Genomic DNA, 17,966 nt, shown 5'->3' with positions numbered 1-17,966 from the left:
AGACACAGGCTAGCCACAGGCAGATGCCCGAGCAGGTGAGTCACACCTCACAGACACCATCAGACAGGCAGTAATCTGTTTACTTTGTGGCTTTTTTTTGGGGGGGGGGGTAATGGCTCACTGGGGTGGGTTCTACACAAGCCACTCACTCCTTAGCTCCTAAAAGGCATCCCTTTGGCTCTGTTTATGAAATCCTCATGAAAGTTGCCAACGTAACATTGACAAAAACAGAGATGCCAAATCAGACTCTACTTGGATGAAGGCCAAATCGGAGCATTTCCCAGCACTGTCCTGGACTTTCAATGCATTGGCTTAATGTTGCTCACAGGTGAACACAGAGCTGGGGCCCCCACCGCTTTTGTGGAGCTCCGCCAAGCTCCTGCACACGCCCTTCGCCCATCTGGAATCTCGGTGCGCTCCGCTGGCACACCAGGGCTTAGGAGCTGCTACAGGCGGAGGGCACATGGATCCGCCCAGCCCTCACGGGGGGAGAATGTGCTGGGCAGAGAGCGACGGAACGGAGACTATGAAATCAGTCCCAGGCCACGTGCTCCTTGGCTTATCCTTCCTGAGAGCACGGCTGACGTGTGACCCCAAAGCCAGAGAGAAATGCTGCGGAGCAAGGGACGGTGTGGGACACTTCTTCCTCCAGTCTAGCACAGTGTCCTGAAGCGACCACAGACCAGCAGCAAATGTGTCAAAGGAGGTGGCCCCAGGTAATGTCACACAATGGACCTGTTGTAACAGGCAGGTCAGACACCAGAGAACATTTAGTTCCCTAAAGTGCCTGTTTCCCACCTATTCTCCCTTTGTTTCTTCTTGTCTAACTGCTTACAACTTTTCCTGGCCCCTTGAAATGCCCTGTCTGCATTTAGTGACTCGATACAAGGTTTTTGAATGGACTTAATTTGTACCTTCATTCAAGCCCCTTAATATGCCTCTCTACCAATTTGGCTCCCCATGTCTGACTCCTTCTAGAGTAGGCCAACCATCTCCCTGCTCAAACTTGAACATCCTTTCCTTTTGTAGGTGTACCACAAGAGAGAAGTTCGTCTCTACCCCGCCTCTATGTTATGCTCTCTGTTTTCATGGCTGTAACCTTGACCACTGACTCTGGGTCTGTGTCTAATGAATGGGATTTTTTTCTCTTCCCCAGTGTGTGAGCCAAACTCAACTATGAAACTAGTTAGCAACAATCTCACTGAGGGTAGGAGCCCTTCATGTCACATATGCCATACTAAGCTTCACCCTAAGCAATGCTAGACGATTCTTCATGTAACTCTTGGTGTTACATTATTTGAAGTCTTCTATATGTCCAATGTATACCCCAGAAGAGAATCTCTGAAGTCTAGCCACACAATGAAGGTTATGCAACCACTAGAAACAGTGGTTATGAAATGCTTTTGGTGACATGGAAAAATGCTCACAGAAGAAAGTGGAGCTGGAAAAACATCGCATAAAAAGTGCGATCCTAATGGTTTACAGAGAAACAGAGGGGATATGAAGGTCTGTAGGTGATGAGGCCATAGATAACTGTTCTTTGCAAAACTATCCTTTCTGCTTTCCAAGTGTTTCATAACTAGCATGATCAACTTACACATGGTCACACACCACAAAACAAAGCGTTGGTCAGTGTCAGACTGCATATGACGCTGGTCCCATAAGATCACAACAGAGCTGGGAAATTCCTATCGCCTAGTGATGGCGTCATCACTGTAAGGTCATAGCACTACGCATTCCTCCTGTGTTTGCGGTGATGCTGGTGTAGACAAACCTACTGCGTGGCCAGTCGTGTAAAAGTACAGCACATACAATATGTACAGTCCACAGTGATAATAAACTGTTACTTGCTAATATATTTACTGTACTATGCTTTTAATCGTTGTTTTAGAGTGCACTCTGTCTGCTTATAATTTAAAAAGTTTGCTGTAACACAGCGTGCCGTGTTATGCCGGCAGCAGCCCTATACATCTCGTGTTTACCACATCTCTTGCTTGTACCATTTTCTCTTGTGCCTGATTTAATCTCGTGTTGTTCTGTGCAGTAACATGCTGCACAGGCTCGTAGCCGAGGAGCAAGAGGCCATATACTATAGAGCCTGGGTGTGCAGGAAGCTGTCCCATCTAGGTGTGTGCAAGGGCACTCGACGATGTCCACACAAGGACAAAATCGTCTAATGATGCATTTTTTAGAACGTATCTCCGTCATCAAGCAACTGTCATCACAAAGAAAGGAAGATAGGTTGGCTGATGCAGGCTACTTATCTGGCTGCACACAAGATGCAGGGTCACAGGTTTAAGGGTCACGTTGGGGGCACACAGTGTGGCAGGAAGGAAACATGGGTGGCCACTGCAGTCTGCTCATACTGGCATTTCTCTTCACCTGTCAGTCCCCTCATTAGTAAAAGGTACCACTAGGGCTTGCTGTGGAGGCTGAACAGAAATCGCCTAACTGTGGCTAGGGGTCAGTGGGCACTCCATAAGCGCATCTTCCCTCCCGTTCCACCTGGGGGCCTCAGTGTGGTGGTCCGCAAAATGGGTGGTAGTTGGAGGACCAGCGGGGAGTCCAGCTGCCATGTCTCTGCAATTTTGCCTTTGGGAAATGACGAGCAACAGTTTCTAGGCAACGTAAAAAGAAAGGGGAAAAAGCTCCCGGGAAATGTGAGTAACTGACAGTCGAGGTGGTTTCCCCTCCAGCTTGGTGAAGAGACAGTGGGGTGAGGCAACGCCCCTTTTGTGTAACCAAGGCTGTATTTATTCAGTGTCTGAAGTGCGTTCCACGACGTGCGGGGCTGGCACACCTGGGACGCCCCAGTAGTCCACCAACGGAAAGAGCTGCTCTATTCATACACAAAAACATTATGAAAGCTTCTGACGTCCCACAAATAGCGACGCTGCAATGCTCAGAAAGCCACCGAGACAAAGCATTCACACCAACGTAGGTCGCAAATCCATTTCTGCTCCGTGTCCTCAGGGGAACCACCGACTTTTGGCTCCGATATGCATGACTGGTGGTGTGGTGTGGCAGAGGACATAGGAGTCCTGTACAGCTCCGCCTTAACTATGTGTTTAAATGTGTTCACAATAATTACACCTAGTAATTACGCGCCTTTAGGTACCTTAGAAACAAACAATAGAGACAAGGAAAGCACAGGGCCATGTGGAAGAATCATTAGTAGCAATGAAATAGTTAGGAAGTGAGAGGGTGAAGGCGGCATATATTTCATCTTTTTCTGCTTCAAGAATGCAAATCAATTTTTTTTTCCCACTGAAAACCCGTAGCTGAATTTTTTTTACACCACATGGCTACTGTTTCCAGATTTCTGCATCACCACCATTTGTCCAAAATTGAATGTATTATTTTTTTTAAAAGAAAATATTCTATGCCTTGGAATAATTCATTAACAAATGTTATTCTAGTTAAGTCACAGAATCACCTCAGGCCGAGACCAGATGTGTGTACTTTTCCATTCGCTGGGGGGAAAAACATGTGAGACAATACTGAATGCAAGGCAAACCGCAAATGCGTGTATATTTAACTGCAGATACATTACTGTTTAACAAACTAATCTTATGCACCGCATAAAATATTACACACACAGGCAACAGTGAAGGGCGAGGCGGCCCGGGGACCTTAAACTCACCTGGTCGCATGACTGTCACGGCTGTCTGCCCAGCAGTGTCCTCTGCCCGTTTATACCACACGCCGCTGGGGCTGGGCAGCCACTCCTCCACATGGCAGCTGTAGGTCCCACTGTCCTGCACGGCCACGTTCTGGATGAAGAGGCGGTAGACGCCCGAGGAAGGGCTCTCCAAGTGCAGCCGCCCCTTCAGGTTGTTTTTGGCTGCCTGCTCTCCGTAGTGGAAGGTAGCCTCGCGGCTCAGGCGGGCCACGGTCTCCCGCTCCGGGTGGTTGGGCTTCCACACAAACCACTCCACCACAAGCTGGGAGGCCGCGCTGGTACGGTTCAGGACCACGCACTCCAGCTGCACCTGCTGAGTCTCCAGGGCAGACAGGTTTCCCTGCACTTGGCTGAGCTTCAGGCGGCTGTCTGGTGGGGGGAGGTGGGGAAAGGGAAGTCAGCCACCAGGAGACAACAAGCCACTTGCATGCACCCTTCCCAAGCACAGGTGAACGGGTGCCTTCCCAATGCAGAAGGATGGTAGCACCCTCAGCTAGCGGAAACATTGCTCCAGGGTGGCACCCTGCACATGCTGAGCTCCCTGATCATATGTCCGAGTGCCTGAGTTACATGGAGTTCAGTGTTATAGGAACAGCTGTCGCTCAGTTTATAACCCTCCAATTTAGATGCTTAGCAGAGGACAAGCACAACCTCTCGTCCTAGATGACTTGTGTAGATGACTGCACATCCAAACGACAGCAGACTACAAAGCAGATGGCTGACAGGAGCACCAGGCGGCTAAGAAGGGACAGGAAAGGGCATGGTGACAACCCCTCTCCAAGCCAGAGTAAGCAAATTTTTAAAACTGACCACATGGGGCCAGCCGGGTGGCTCAGCTAGTGAGAGCGCAAGCTCTGAGCAACGGGGATGCCGAGTCGATTCCCACATGGGCCAGTGAGCTGTGACCCAGCTGAGCTGCCAACAGGAGGCTGGATGGCTCAGCTGGTGAGAGCACGTGCTCTTAACAACAATGTTGCCGGTTTGACTCCCGCATGGGATGGTGGGCTATGTGCCCCCTCCAACCCCCCACCCCGCAACTAGACTGAAAATGGAGACTGGACTTGTGCCCTCCTCAAATAAGATTGAAGGACAACAACTTGACTTGGAGCTGATGGGTTCTGGAAAAACACAATGTTCCCCTTCCCCAATTCCCCAACAAATTCCCCAACACTGTTCCCTTCCCCAATTCCCCAATAAAATCTTTAAAAAAAAAAAGAAAGAAAAAACTGACCACATAAAGGGAATATGAATATGCTGGGCTTGTCAACCACAAAAGAACTGCGGAAGAAACCCAGTTTAATATGTTCACAAGTTGTCCCTAAGAATAGCAGTTCTTGTTTTCTCTACCAAAACAAACAAACAAAAAAACAGAAAAACCACACGGGTTCCCTCTCAAGGTGGGAACAGAACTGATCTGATGACATCAGTAAACAAAAGATTGATATTGATGGAACCTCTGTCAAACTCAGTCAATCAGAAGTCTCATGAACGAGAGTAGGCCCTAATGGCATGCACGTAATTTTATAAAAGGCCCCAATGAGCCTGTCTGGACCAGAGGCACCCAAAAGCTATGAAACTTGTGAAAGCACAGAAGCACCTTAGAAAGGGCACCTCCTGAGTGATGTGTGAGGGGGGAGAGGGCCATGCACTTTCAATTTTTACTTTTCACACTTCAAAAGTGTCAGAATATTTTACAGTGCACATGATTACTTTTGTTATTAAAAGGTGAAAAAATTAAAAACAGAAAATATATTTTAAATAACCAGTCTCCCCAAAACACACACACACACACACACACACACTCACACACATTGTCTCTGGGTTGAAAGATTATTCTCTGTGCTTTTTTTGTACCTTCTGAAAGCTCTATAAGTGTCTTCTTTCTCAACAGAAAAGAAAAAGGCAGGGAGTGGGGGAGAGAAAGAGAACTAGAAATAGGGAAAACAAACCCAAAAACCCACATAAACCAAAAATCTCAAAGGAAAAGGGGGAACGTGTGGTTTGAATCAGCGCCCTGAGTTTTCTGTGTATAGCGTTAATCGTCCCCGTAAACAGAGATTTCACTGAGTGTGTTCTGACAAGGAGCCTCACAGCCCTTTTGCACTGCCCCAGTTAGCTTGGTCTAAGTCTGTAGCCTCAAATGGGGAAAGTCCCTGGATAAATTTAGGATCTACCAAGAATCTCTCAGTTTCGGCACAAATGAGAAAGGGAAAGGATGGAGGGTGACTAAGAGAAACTCAGAGGGGAACATGATCAGAACTGAAAAGATACAGGAGGAACAGAAATCTGAAAGAACAACTGTGGGCCTAACGGCAACTTTCAGAAGCTTTCAGAAGCCCCTGGGACTGGCCTGATGGCAGGACATGTGTCACTGGAAATGCCAACAGGAAGTACTTGGCTAGGGCTTCCTTTCAATGCACCAGAGAAAGGGTTGGCGCAAAATGCCACTGTGGGGGGCGGTGGGGGTGTGTGGCTATGAGAATCCCTAGACAGGGTCAGTTTTAGAACCACAATATCCTGATGGAAAGGAGGGAAGTAAGCCCACTGCTTTGGCGATTGGTGTGGGCCAGGCCACACCTGGGCTTCTGCATCTGGTTGTGTTTGCTTCCTGAACAAATAGTTGTGGGGGCCTCCTGGGAGATAAGCCGTGGAAAACAAAGTATCTATGCTCACTCAGGGAGCTTCAAGTCTGGGGAGGACACAGACAACAAATATACAAATAATGAACAAGTGATACATAATAACTGACCATCAGTAAACTTCTATAAGTATAAATAAGTGCTCCTAACTACTTGTATCTGAATAGGTAAAGAAACAGAATGCCAGGTGGTGGTATGTGCAATTAAGGGGACAGGGAAAGGGGATGCAGAGTAGTCGCTATCTTAGTTACAACGAGCTAAGAACGCCTCTCTGAGGAACAAAAAGATAAATTAATATCTATGGTCCATATGCTCCAGGCTAAGAGAACAGTAAGTACAGAGGCTCTGGGGTGCTTGTGGAATGCAACCTTTCATTCCTTATTCAACCCATATTTATGATGGGTGCCATGCCAGGGGCTGAAGCTACAAGGAAACAGCTCTCTCCTCAAAGTGCTTACAGCATAGTGGAGAAGAAATGCAAATAAACAATTATTACACTATGTATTTTATCAGAAATCCTTGGTGATATGTGAGATATCAGGGAAGACTTCCTGGAAGTGGTGCTAAGTGAAGTCTTGGAAATGGGGTGAAGACAGGGGAGAAGCAATAGGAGAGGGGCATTCCAGGTGGAGAAAGCAGCATAAGCAAAAACACAGAGATGGAACCTCAGGGTAGCAACACAACACCCCATGGCACATCAAGAAGGACAGGCAGTGACAACCAATTGTGGGGCATGCAGGAATGAGGGATGGGGAGGGATCTTGAGGCCACACACATTATGTGAGAAGTTCAAAACACTAGAGCTCTTTAACAAGGACAAGGGGAGGCTGACAGGGGCACACAGAGCTCCTTTCACATACAGTCACTGTCACTTAACGACAGGTACATGTTCTGAGAAATGCGTTGTTAGGTGATTTCGTGGTTGTGCAGACGTCACAATGCACTGACACACACCTCGATGGTACAACCTCCCGCACACCCAGGCTGTAGGGGAGAGCCCGTTGCTCCTTAGGCTACAAACCTGTACAGCATGTTACTGCACTGAGTCCTGTAGGCAACTGTAACATAACGGTAAGTATTCGTGTATCTAATCATATCTAAACATAGAAAAGGGACAGTAAAAATACGGTATAAAAGATAGACACCTGTGGGGGGCACTCACCATGAACGGAGCTGGCAGGACCGGAAGTTGCCCTGGGTGAGTCAGTGAGGGAGGGGTGAGTGGATGTGAAGGGCATGACTGCACACTCCTGCAGACTTTATAAACACCGTCCCACAAGCCCTCCCCCTGCCTCCTTCCAACAGGGTCAGAAACAGAACATCGAAGCTGTCAGGGCTGCTTCCTGAACAGGGATATGGGCTAAGTTGGTTGGAAATATCGAGGACAAACTGGCTGGTCAAGGCGTCGATCACTGTAACAGTGACTGACAGGAGGGAATGAGAGGTGGCCCCAGGGTCAGAAGGAATAAGGGATCAGTAAGTAGCTCTGAGGGGACAGGCTCCTCGGTGCTAAAACAGCTCAGGGGCTGACTGACTGAAGTGTCACCTGTGCACTCAAAACTGAGGGCCGGCCGAGTGGCTCAGTTGGTTAAGAGCGCGAGCTCTGAGCAACAGGGTTGCCGGTTCGATTCTCACATGGGCCAGTGAGCTGCGCCTGAGCTGAGCTGCTGCTGAGCTGCCAACAGGTGGAAGGATGACTCAGTTGGTGAGAGCACGTGCTCCTAACAAGGTTGTTGGTTCGACTCCCACAACTAAGATTGAACACGGCACCTTGAGCTGAGCGGCCACAGGCAGCCGGATGGCGACTGGACTTGGATCTGAGTTAGCTGCGCCCTCCACAACTAAGACTGAAGGCCAACAACTTGGCTGTTCCCCTTCTCCAATTCCCCAATAAAATCTTTTTAACAAAACAAAACTGAGCAGCAGTGAGTGAGAGGGACTCTACTGCCAAGCCCCACAGATACTGCTCCCATCAGAGAAAAAAATTCCTCCTGGACCACAGATCCTTCATTTCTTATAGGAAATTCAGCTCCATTATTACCTTAGGGGACCAGCATCCGTATGCGGTCCGCTGCCGACGGAAGCGTGATGTGGCGCATAGCTGTATGTGAAAGACTAGGACCCCAGCTTCTCTTGGTTGTTCCGGGGGCAGATCTATACTCTGAGAGGGATATTATGGGGAGGGGAACTTTCAGCAACTAGGGCTGCCCAAAAGTGGGACTGAGGCCTGTGGAGGCCGTGAGCGCGCCCGCCCTGGAGGCACTCGGGACGCGGTCAGACGCCATCTGTCAAGGGGCAGAATGAGGGCCGTACCCACAGGGTCTCAGAAGGGACCGACTCGATGTAAAGGGACCGACTCGATGGTGAGTCGATGTAAAGGCAGGAAGCGCTCATTCCTGGGCTGGGGACAGGTGGTGAAGAAGAAAGGGGAAGAAGATGAGGGAACCCATAAAATGCCTTCTAGGCAGGCATCCTGGGTACAGAGCTGGCACCAGCCCGAGATCCAGGGTGCACACTGAAAGCCCAGAAAGAAAGCCAGGAACTGCCAGGAGCCCTGCCCTGCCCCCCGGGCCTCTCCCTGGTGAAGATGCTGTCCGCAACAGCAGGCCAGGGGTGCTTTGCTGAGCCTGCCAGCAGCACCAGGACCCACTGTAGGCAAAGGGGGCGGGCCCACATGGCACGAGGACGGTCTGTGGACATGGACCCCGCGGAGCCCTGCCACCCCCGGCCATCTCTCTGCACTGAACCCCCTGGCCCAGGATGGCTGCACCCCCGGTCCTTACCTGGCTGCTTCACGGTGACTTCTGTGCGCCCCGAGACCTCTTCAGCCAGCTTGTACCAGGCATAGTTGGGGCTCAGCAGCCACTCCTCCACGTGGCAGTAGTAGCTGCCGCTGTCACTGACCTCGGCTCTCTGGACCGTGAGGCTGAACAGGCCCCCGGATACGTGCCTCTCAAACTGCAGCCTGGCTCGCAGGCCCTCCTCCTCGGTGTAGGTGCCGTACTCGAAGGCAGAGTTGTGCGTGGTTTTGAGGATAAGCTTGCCGTCGGCGTCCGAGGGCTTGTGGACATACCAGAGCACGGCAAAATGCGAGTTCTGGCTGGTCTGCGACTTGACGGAGCAGTTCAGCTGGATGGGCCTGTTCTCCACCAGGGTGAGGGTCCTCTTTGATTTGCTCACCTGCAGCTTGGTGACTGCAAAGCAAAGGGAAGGGGTTCAGCAGGGTCACCACGCACCCCTGGAAACATGGCCCGTCCCAAACCTCACCTCCCGGCTCCCAGGTGGTTCCTGGAGGACAGGCCACAGAAGGACTCCCTCCAAAGCGCAGCTCAGTGTGAGGAAAGCAGCAGGGAGCTGAGTTCGCCCCACACATCCCTCCACGCACCTCCTCCTTGCCTCACCACCCTCCTTAGGCTCTCACCATCTCCCCCTGCCTCACACAACCTCCCGCGGGATGCAGCTAAAATGCAAATCTACCCACATCATTTCTCTGCTTGAAATGTTTAATGGCTACCAACTGCTTTCAGGTTATAAAGAGAAAAAAAATTCCATTTCCCAGTACAAAGTTCCTGCAGGACCTGGCCCTCACACTAGTGTCCTGACGCGGTTCTCGTGACCTCTCAAGCCCCAACCCCCATGGAGTTTCTCCCTGAGCTCTGGTCTCTGCTCAGCTGTCCTGTCACCCTGTCTCCTTCTGCCATCTCCCCTCTGAGCCTTCTCTCCACTCCTCCTGTGGTCTGCACCCCATTTCCTTCCCACTGAGCTAGGTGCCCCTCCTCTGTGCTTCCATCAGCACCCCGGATGTACCTTCAGGCTGGTTTTCCTTACGTCTCTCTTCCTTCCTAGTCTGTGAGCTCCCCAAGGGCAGAGTTCAAGCTTTTGCTATTCAATCTGTAAATATTCAGAGTGTGCCCACTGTGCCCCCTCATGAGGCGAAGGGCTGGGGAGGCCTGGAAGAATCAGGAATGAGACAGTCCTGCCAAGAGAACGGTCTCATCACGGCAGCGCGAGAGCTGGGCACGGTGCCTGGGATTCAGAAAGCGCTCAGTCAATGTTTGCTGAGATATGGGAGTGAGTGGGTGAGGAAAGCAAGCACGCTGGAGAAACACAGCAGCAGGCAGCTAGAAGATGCTGGGGCGACCTTGCTGGAGTGTGGGGGTGAGCGGGAAGGCTGAGAAAAAAGGATGAGCAACAGGACAGATCAGAGCCAACGCCAGCCTCCCCCTCCCTCGCCATCTTGCTCCGAAACCAAAGGGGGGGCGGCTCAGAGTGTACCCACCTGCTAATTAATGACTGCGCTTGCCTTTAAGGTGGCAACAAGCCACGGTGTAATGAAATATATCTCATGAAGGTAATTTGAGATTGTACCCACTCCATCATTATTACACTTGGCTCTGCCTCCCTCTACCCACCATCCTTCCCCTACTGAAAAAAGCCGCAATTCCAAGTTCCTCTTTGTGAGCTAATAGTAAAAGCACCCTTCCATTCCACATCCATGCCTCTCTTTACACCACTTCGTCTTTCGAGAGTAAGCCACTCACCAGCTGAGAAGAAACCCGGAGCAAGGCACACACCCTGACAAGGAGGGGAGCCGGGCTGCCTCCAGTCGGCCTGCCCGGAGGGCCTGGGTCCATGTCCAGCACCCCTGCTGGTCTCTTGATCCAGACCCACGACTGAGCCCACTGATTGTGCCTGGGCTCCTCTGTCAGCGCTGTCCGGCTGGCTCGCTTAGAGCGGCATGGAAAGTCGGCATCAAGGTCCGAGTCCTATGCGCCAAAGCACCTGAAACTTTTCAAAGCCCAAGGCTGTCCCTTGGGGGCCCTGATAACACACAGACGACGCTTTCTGAATGGCTGAGAGGATTCATGAGTGAAGGTATGGCAGGGTCTGACACCCAACGCCACTGCTGCAAAACTAACTCTGAGGACACATCCGTCACCCGGTGGAAACTCAGGTGATGCTCTTTACAAAGACCCCTGAATTCACATACCTACACACCTCTTCGAGACATCAATAACACAGCAAGCATGGATTTGAAAGCACTCCCTCGTCCCATGCCCCACTCTTCCGGTTCATCTTTTCTCCTGCCTTCTCCCTTCTTCAAACACAAAGTCCTCCAGGGCGCCCTGGAGTCCAGGGCCGGGTTTACTAGTAAGCGCGCAAGCTCTGGACACTAGAGTCACATTAGCTCACCGGTCGGCTTTTCCGACCGTTCCTATAACACTTGAAACAACCAGGCCCTCTGCGCTCCTCTCCAGCCCAATCCACCGCCTGCGAATGACTTCTGTACCAGGCACATGACGCCGCCTGAAAGATCACGGTCCTTGGCCAAAAAAACTGGGTTTGTTCAGTGTCGAGTAGAAGAAGCTTTAAAATGTATTATTAATTGCGGCCAGATTATTTTTGCAACTGTTACTAAGGAAACCTCAATTGCTATAGTAACTGCATATGTTACCCTGGAATCCTATGACTACACTTCAATTCGGTCACATGGTCCTGAGGACGAGAATCCAAGGAAGAGAAATGTTCCAAAGCATTGCCATTTTTATTTTCCTCCCCATGTCAAAATATTGTGAAGTGTGGAAAAGCTTGAAAGAGAAGCATTTTTGAGATTTGGTGCACGCCTGGCAGGTGGGTGAGGGGTCAGCTCCTGTTCTGTGCTCGGAATTTCCTCGCACATCTCAAGGGCAGGGAGGACCTTTCCTGAAGCCCTGAGGAGACCGCAGCCTCCATGACTAATTAGGAAGCACTCTGTGCCCTGGGCGGTGTGTGGCCCACTTGCATCGCATTCCTCCACAGTTAAGAGAGCGGAGCCCCCTTAAGGACCTGAGGGGTTCTCATCTGCAAGGTTAAAAGCACCCAGTCTCTAGAAAGAGATTAGCATGGAGCCCAGTAGAGAATAAACATGCAGTCCATTTTCACTATGCCCTTTTTTTTTTTTTTGGTTTCTGGGCTCAGTCCCACGTTCTAAGCTCATTAGATGGAAAACTGTCAAATGTTTAAGGGGCGAGGTTGCTACTAAAAATGCTGTCCGTGGGCCGGAAGCATCTGTGTCACCTGGTAGCTTGTTATAAATGCAGGCTGGCAGCACCCTCCCCCTGACCCCCACTCCCACCCTGAGACCTTCTGAATCAGAACCTGCCTTTTAACAAGATCCCCAGGTAATTCATATGCACCTTAAAGCCTGAGAAACCTTGGGCTTGGCTGTGTGTGAGTGACAGGACTTAGCGAGGCCATACAGTGAGAGGTGAAAGGAAAGCGGCTGAGGACAGAGACCGGGCTCATCGCCCACAATGAATCGGCGGGAGGAAGAGGCAGGATGAAGGGTCAGAGAGGCTGTGAGCCGGTGAGGCCTCACCTGCGAGCACAGACTCCAGCTCACACCTTCTCGGGCACCTCACGACTCCAGGAGCCAGGCTGTAGCCTGTCTGCGGGAAGGGCCCTTTCTTTCTGCATCTGGAGTTTCCTTCCTAGGCCTCTGATGGAAATGCGCAGAAGTGTGTATTCTGCATTATAGGAGAGGCTGCTGTGTTACAGCCAGGACAGGGTGGTCTGAAGGTGGCAGGTGGCAGAAGGAACGAGACGAGCAGGTGCTGCGTCAGTCAGCCTCCCACCCTGCACACTCCACCTGGTGTGTGCACTTCCCACTCATAATTCACTTCTCCCATCAGTAAGGGACTCCCCAAAACCCCGCTGGAGCTCTGTGACATACTGCCTAAGGTGACGCTAATTTCTTTTTCGGCTGATGCTCTCATAGCTGTGTCCCCTCCCGTCCCAGCTGCTGGGGTGCCAGGGAGTCTGGGAGTCCCAGTGATGATGGGGCCACACCCAAGTGAGGGAGGGTGGATGGAAGGGGACTCCTTTCACTCGTCTTTAAATTAGCAGCACCTTCTGTTGCAGTCACCATGTCTCCTGGCGTGGGCTAAGCTCTTTTCATTCCCAAGCTCATCCCGATTGTACCAAATCTCAGAGCAGGGAATTACTACTTAGTACCATTTTGCTCTGAGACAAAGTCCTCCTCCCCTCCTTTTTTTTATAAATTTCAATTTAAAATGTTTTCTCTTTTCTTTATTCCCATCTGCCCCCCCCTCCCCTTTGGCCACCATCAGCTTGTTCTCTATATCCATGGGTCTCTGTTTCTGTTTTGTTTGGTTTGATTCCACATATATTGTGAGATCATATATTTTTGTCTGACTTATTTTACTTAGCATAATAATCTCTAGGTCCATCCACGTTGTCGCCAATGGCAAGATTTCATTCTTTTTTATTGCTGAGTAATATTCCATATGCACTACATCTTTATCCATTCATCTATTGATGGACATCTAGGTTGCTTCCACATCTTGGCTATTACTAGTAATGCTGCAATGAACAGAGGAGTGCAGATATCTTTTCAAATTAGTGGTTTTGTTTTCTTTGGATAAATACCCAGAAGTGGAATTGCTAGATCATATAGCAGCTCTACTTTTTTTTTTTTTTTATGTTTACTGGTTTAGTATAAAGAATACAATACAGGAACAGCCAAATGGATGAGGTGCATAGGGCAAGGTATGGAGGCGGGCAGGGCATGGAGTTTCCATGCCCCCTCAGGGCGGCCATGCCACCCTCTGAGCACACTGAGGTGTTCACCAACTCAGAAGTGCCTCTACTTTTCATTTTTAAAGGAACCTTCATACTGTTTCCACAGAGGCTGTGCTGCTTTACATTCCCACCAACAGTGCATGAGGCTTCCGTTTTCTCCACATCCTCGCTAGCACTTGCTGTTTGTTGATTTATTGACGAAGTTACTTTTTTGAAGGTCTTATATTTCCTAATTTATAAGCATCTGAAGGGCAGAGACTATGACCCAATCACTTGCTAATCAGATTAATAAATGAATGGCTGAATAAAGATGTGATTCACCTTTTCTTGGCGGTATGGGAATTGTAAAGGAAAGGCATTGAATCCTGGTTCTGACAGGAGGGTGAGAACTTTTCAGAAAGTATGTGACATTTAAGCTAAGCCCTGAAAAACAAGTGAGTAGGTGGTCCCCAGGCAGAGGAGAGTAAAAGGGCACCCCAGAGAGAGGGGATAGGTGAACACCCTGTGCACCGTCTTCAGGGAAGAACACGCGGTCAGGTGTGGTGGAGGAAGCCAGGAAGGTGTCTGCCAGACGGGGAGCCTGGCGCGCCTTCCAGACCCTGACCCCCTTGGCTGTCAGGATGCGGTCGGTGTCCCTGCAACATCACCACCGCCACCTGGGGACTTGTTGAGAGCACAGAATCACCAGTGCCCCAGGTGGGGCCCAGCGTGATGCACGCTGAGCTGAGAACCACAGGTGTGGTGGTGAGGTGGCCTCAGGTAGCTCTGGGGACGGCAGCTTCGGTGCAGTGGTACCAGCAGAAGCCAGAAGGTAGCAGGTGAGGAGACACAGGCGGTGAGGGAGTGCTGGAGGGGAGAAGGGAGGCACTGTTCTGTGTTCAAGCTTACCACAGGAATCAGTCATGTAAGGAACACGGGGGCCAGGGGCTGGACAGCAGAGGCTTTTCAAACTTAGTAAAGTAAGGCGGCCAGGAGGCTGGGAGAGACCGGAGGGAGGGCACCTGGGGGAGAGAGAGAGAGAGAGACAGAGGGAAAGGGGGCAAGAGGGAGGGGGGGAGAGAGAGAGAGAACCACCCACTCCAAGGCCCGCGCCTGCCAAGCAGTTAGCACCCTGAAAGAGGCCCTGCGCCCTTAGCACTGCCCTCAGACCCCTGCTCGCCTTTCTCCCCATGGTCCTGCCCTATTTAAGGCCCTAATACTTCACCTGTATCCCAGTCTCCCTGCCTCCAGCCTCAGCCCCCACCAGGGAGCGCTTCCTAAGCTGCAGCCAGGAACTTGTCCTCCGCCTACAGCCTGCTTAGGGCTCCCCACACCGCAGCTCTCAACAGGGAACACCCCCCCAGGGTCATCACAGACATCTGTGGGCAGTCTTCTGTTGCCAGGTGCTTAATGAACTAGAGCCAGCATAGATGGAAACCCATATCTGAGATGACTCCATGCAACAAACTCCACCTCAGGTCCTGCATGACTTTCAAATGACATTCATACGGGTGAAAGCTCTGTCTCTGATCCTAGAACCTGCTTGCGTTTTACAATCAACATAATACTGGGGTGTTTTTGTTTTTGTGTTTTTGCGTAGCTTTGATATATGCAAGGTAAAGCAAGGGAGGGTTCCCTTTGCTTTGTTCAGTATTGTCACAAGCCTTGCTCACGATTTGGGAATCTCTGTCCCAGACGGGAGCGCTGTGTGCCATGGCGGAGCTGACAACGCCGCTGTCCTCGGGGCAGACTCGCTGCCCGCTGCCCGCTGCCCGGCTGCTGCCTCCACCGAAGTACCTGCCTCCCAACGTGATGGCCCCCGAGTGCCGACGGGTTACAGCGCATTATGTTATTACATTATGAACTGCTTTCTGAAACCTTCCTCCTTTATTCCACGATTAGGCCATCGTAACCATTTTTAAAGGTTTTGTGAGTAGAAATGTTAGATTGCCTATGAATTTCACTTTAAAGTAGTAAAGGGATGATTACGAACTGTTGTAAAAAAGGTTTATAGGAGTATGATCTAAAGTTCTAATTGCCCAGTTCTGAATATTCTTATTTAACACACTTACATAATCCTATCTGCTGAACATTGGTCTCAGCGCTTTATAAATAGTAACTATTTGACTTTCACCAGTCCTATGAAATAAATATGATTATCCTCAATTTTATACAGACCTGTGCCCAAGGTCACACCACAGGTAGAGCTGGGATTCAAACCCAGGCTGGTCTGTCCTTGCTTTTAACCATCACGGATGGTGACCCTCCACGGTTCTGGATATAAAAGGGGCTCCCCGGGCCCTTGCCAACCTGCCTGGGGACAAACCCCTCCCGGCCCGGGGCCCACACCCTAAGCTGGCTCTACCACCACCCCTGAAACAGTTCCCTGCACTTCTGTCTTCCCAGGCCGCCAAACAGCCCATGAGGCAGGAACGTGACACACCCATCTCTGCAGCTGCAGCACCCAACATGGACACTGGCACATAGTAGGTGCTCAAACATGCCTGCAGATGGCACTGGGAGGAGGAGCAAGGAGAAAGGAGCAAAAGACTGGAGGTGGAAAGAGCTAATTAGGAGTAACCAGCCGAGCCCTGTCTGCAGCCAGAGCAGGCCAGCTCGCTGACTCCAAACAGGTGTACCTTGAGTCACCATGACAACAAGGCCTGAGGGTGGCAAAGGGCTGGGGGCTCATCTGGGGCTCTCGCCCTCCTGCTCACTCCATCTCTGAGCCTCGTGTACATGGGGTGGAAGGAGAACCCCAGGTTCTCTTGAAAGAAAGCAGGGATGAGGCAGCCTGTCACCTTCTAGGCTGTGACAAGGACAGCCACTGTCACACTGGCCCTGGACTCACAGAAGTAAAAAAAAAAAGCCCTCAGCTCTCCCAGCCTGCTAGGTCAGCAGCAAGAAATTGGAGAAAACGGATTTGGCATCCTGCAGAGGGTATTAAATATTCATCCTGACTACCCATCAGTGAAATCCCAGCAGAATACACCTCCTGACAAGTCGGCTTTCGACACCGGAGGCTGTCCTCCTGGAAGCCCGTTTATTGCTTTGTCAATTTTAATGTGCAATACTTAACAGCCAGACCAAGGTAGGGTCGTAAACATTTGGAAAATGAGAGCTGACATCTCCCTTATTGCTTCTGTATTTAGGAATATGTAATTGGGGGGTGTCTTTGGTGCTAAAGCAAATCAGAAAAAAGTAAAGGGGTGCTTCACAATTAAAAGAGAAAAGAATTGGGCCGGCGAGTGGCGCGATGGCTAAGAACTGGCTTGGGACGCCAGAGGGCCCTGGTTCAGATCCCACATATGAGGGCCAGTGACACTGCCCTCTACATCTGGGATGCTGAACAACAGCTCAACCTGGAGATGGGCTGCCATGAGTCGCCGGCGACGGCGTAAGCTGCAACCCCTGTGGCAGTGGGTTGCCATGGGCTACCATGTGTGGCCAGCAGCCAGCGTGAGCGGCCAGCAGCCGCAGTGAGTGGCTGTCCAGAAGCCGGCGACTGGTCTGCCTCGCCCGGGAGGAGTGCAATGATGGTGCCAACTTGGGCAAGTGAGGCGACATCCTCCACAGGTAGACTGAGGAGCAGGGCGACAGCAACTTGTCTGTTCCCCTTACCCCAGTTCCCCAGCGCTGTTCCCAATCCCCCAATTCCCCAATAAAAATCTTTAAAAAAAAAAAAAAAAGAGAAAAGAATTAAGAACTAAGAATCGAATATGTTGACCTGGCTTACAGTCTAGCCTACATGCCCCTCGGGGGTCACACTGTCATCAGTGGGAGTAAGGCCAAGTGAAATTAACAACAAAAGGGGAGTGATGGAATTTCTCAAAGATTTCCTTGAGAATGTGCACGTGGCATTGGAAGCACGCACGTAGAATGGTCAGTAATAGATCACCAACAAGTGGATCGTGCATCCAGACAGAGATTCTGGTGAATCAAATACCTGAGACATGGTCACGTCAGTACGTGCGTGGCTCTGGCAAGGACTGGTCTCGGGCAGAGACCACTGAGAACGCTCCCGGGAGCAGATGACATCAGCAGCATAAGACTGAGCTAAATGGACCAGCATGAGTGAGCCAACA

The 17,966-nt window shown here is 50.7% G+C and overlaps 1 protein-coding gene across 4 annotated transcripts in view; it reads right to left on the bottom strand.

Annotated features, from left to right (window-relative positions):
* Nucleotides 1–17,966, bottom strand: part of IGSF3 (immunoglobulin superfamily member 3) — a 102,379-nt gene that overhangs the window by 6,825 nt on the left and 77,588 nt on the right. For all 4 annotated transcript variants that reach the window (XM_019661465.1, XM_019661462.1, XM_019661464.1 and 1 more), the window contains 2 exons: nucleotides 9,105–9,515; nucleotides 3,644–4,051 (listed from right to left, as the gene is read on the bottom strand). In XM_019661465.1, coding sequence (XP_019517010.1) covers nucleotides 3,644–4,051; nucleotides 9,105–9,515 — 819 coding nt within the window. The remainder of the gene's footprint in view (nucleotides 1–3,643; nucleotides 4,052–9,104; nucleotides 9,516–17,966) is intronic.

Source organism: Hipposideros armiger, unplaced genomic scaffold, assembly GCF_001890085.2.
Source record: "Hipposideros armiger isolate ML-2016 unplaced genomic scaffold, ASM189008v1 scaffold_349, whole genome shotgun sequence".
Taxonomy (NCBI): Eukaryota; Metazoa; Chordata; class Mammalia; order Chiroptera; family Hipposideridae; genus Hipposideros; species Hipposideros armiger.
This window is presented reverse-complemented; position numbering and strand designations above follow the sequence as displayed.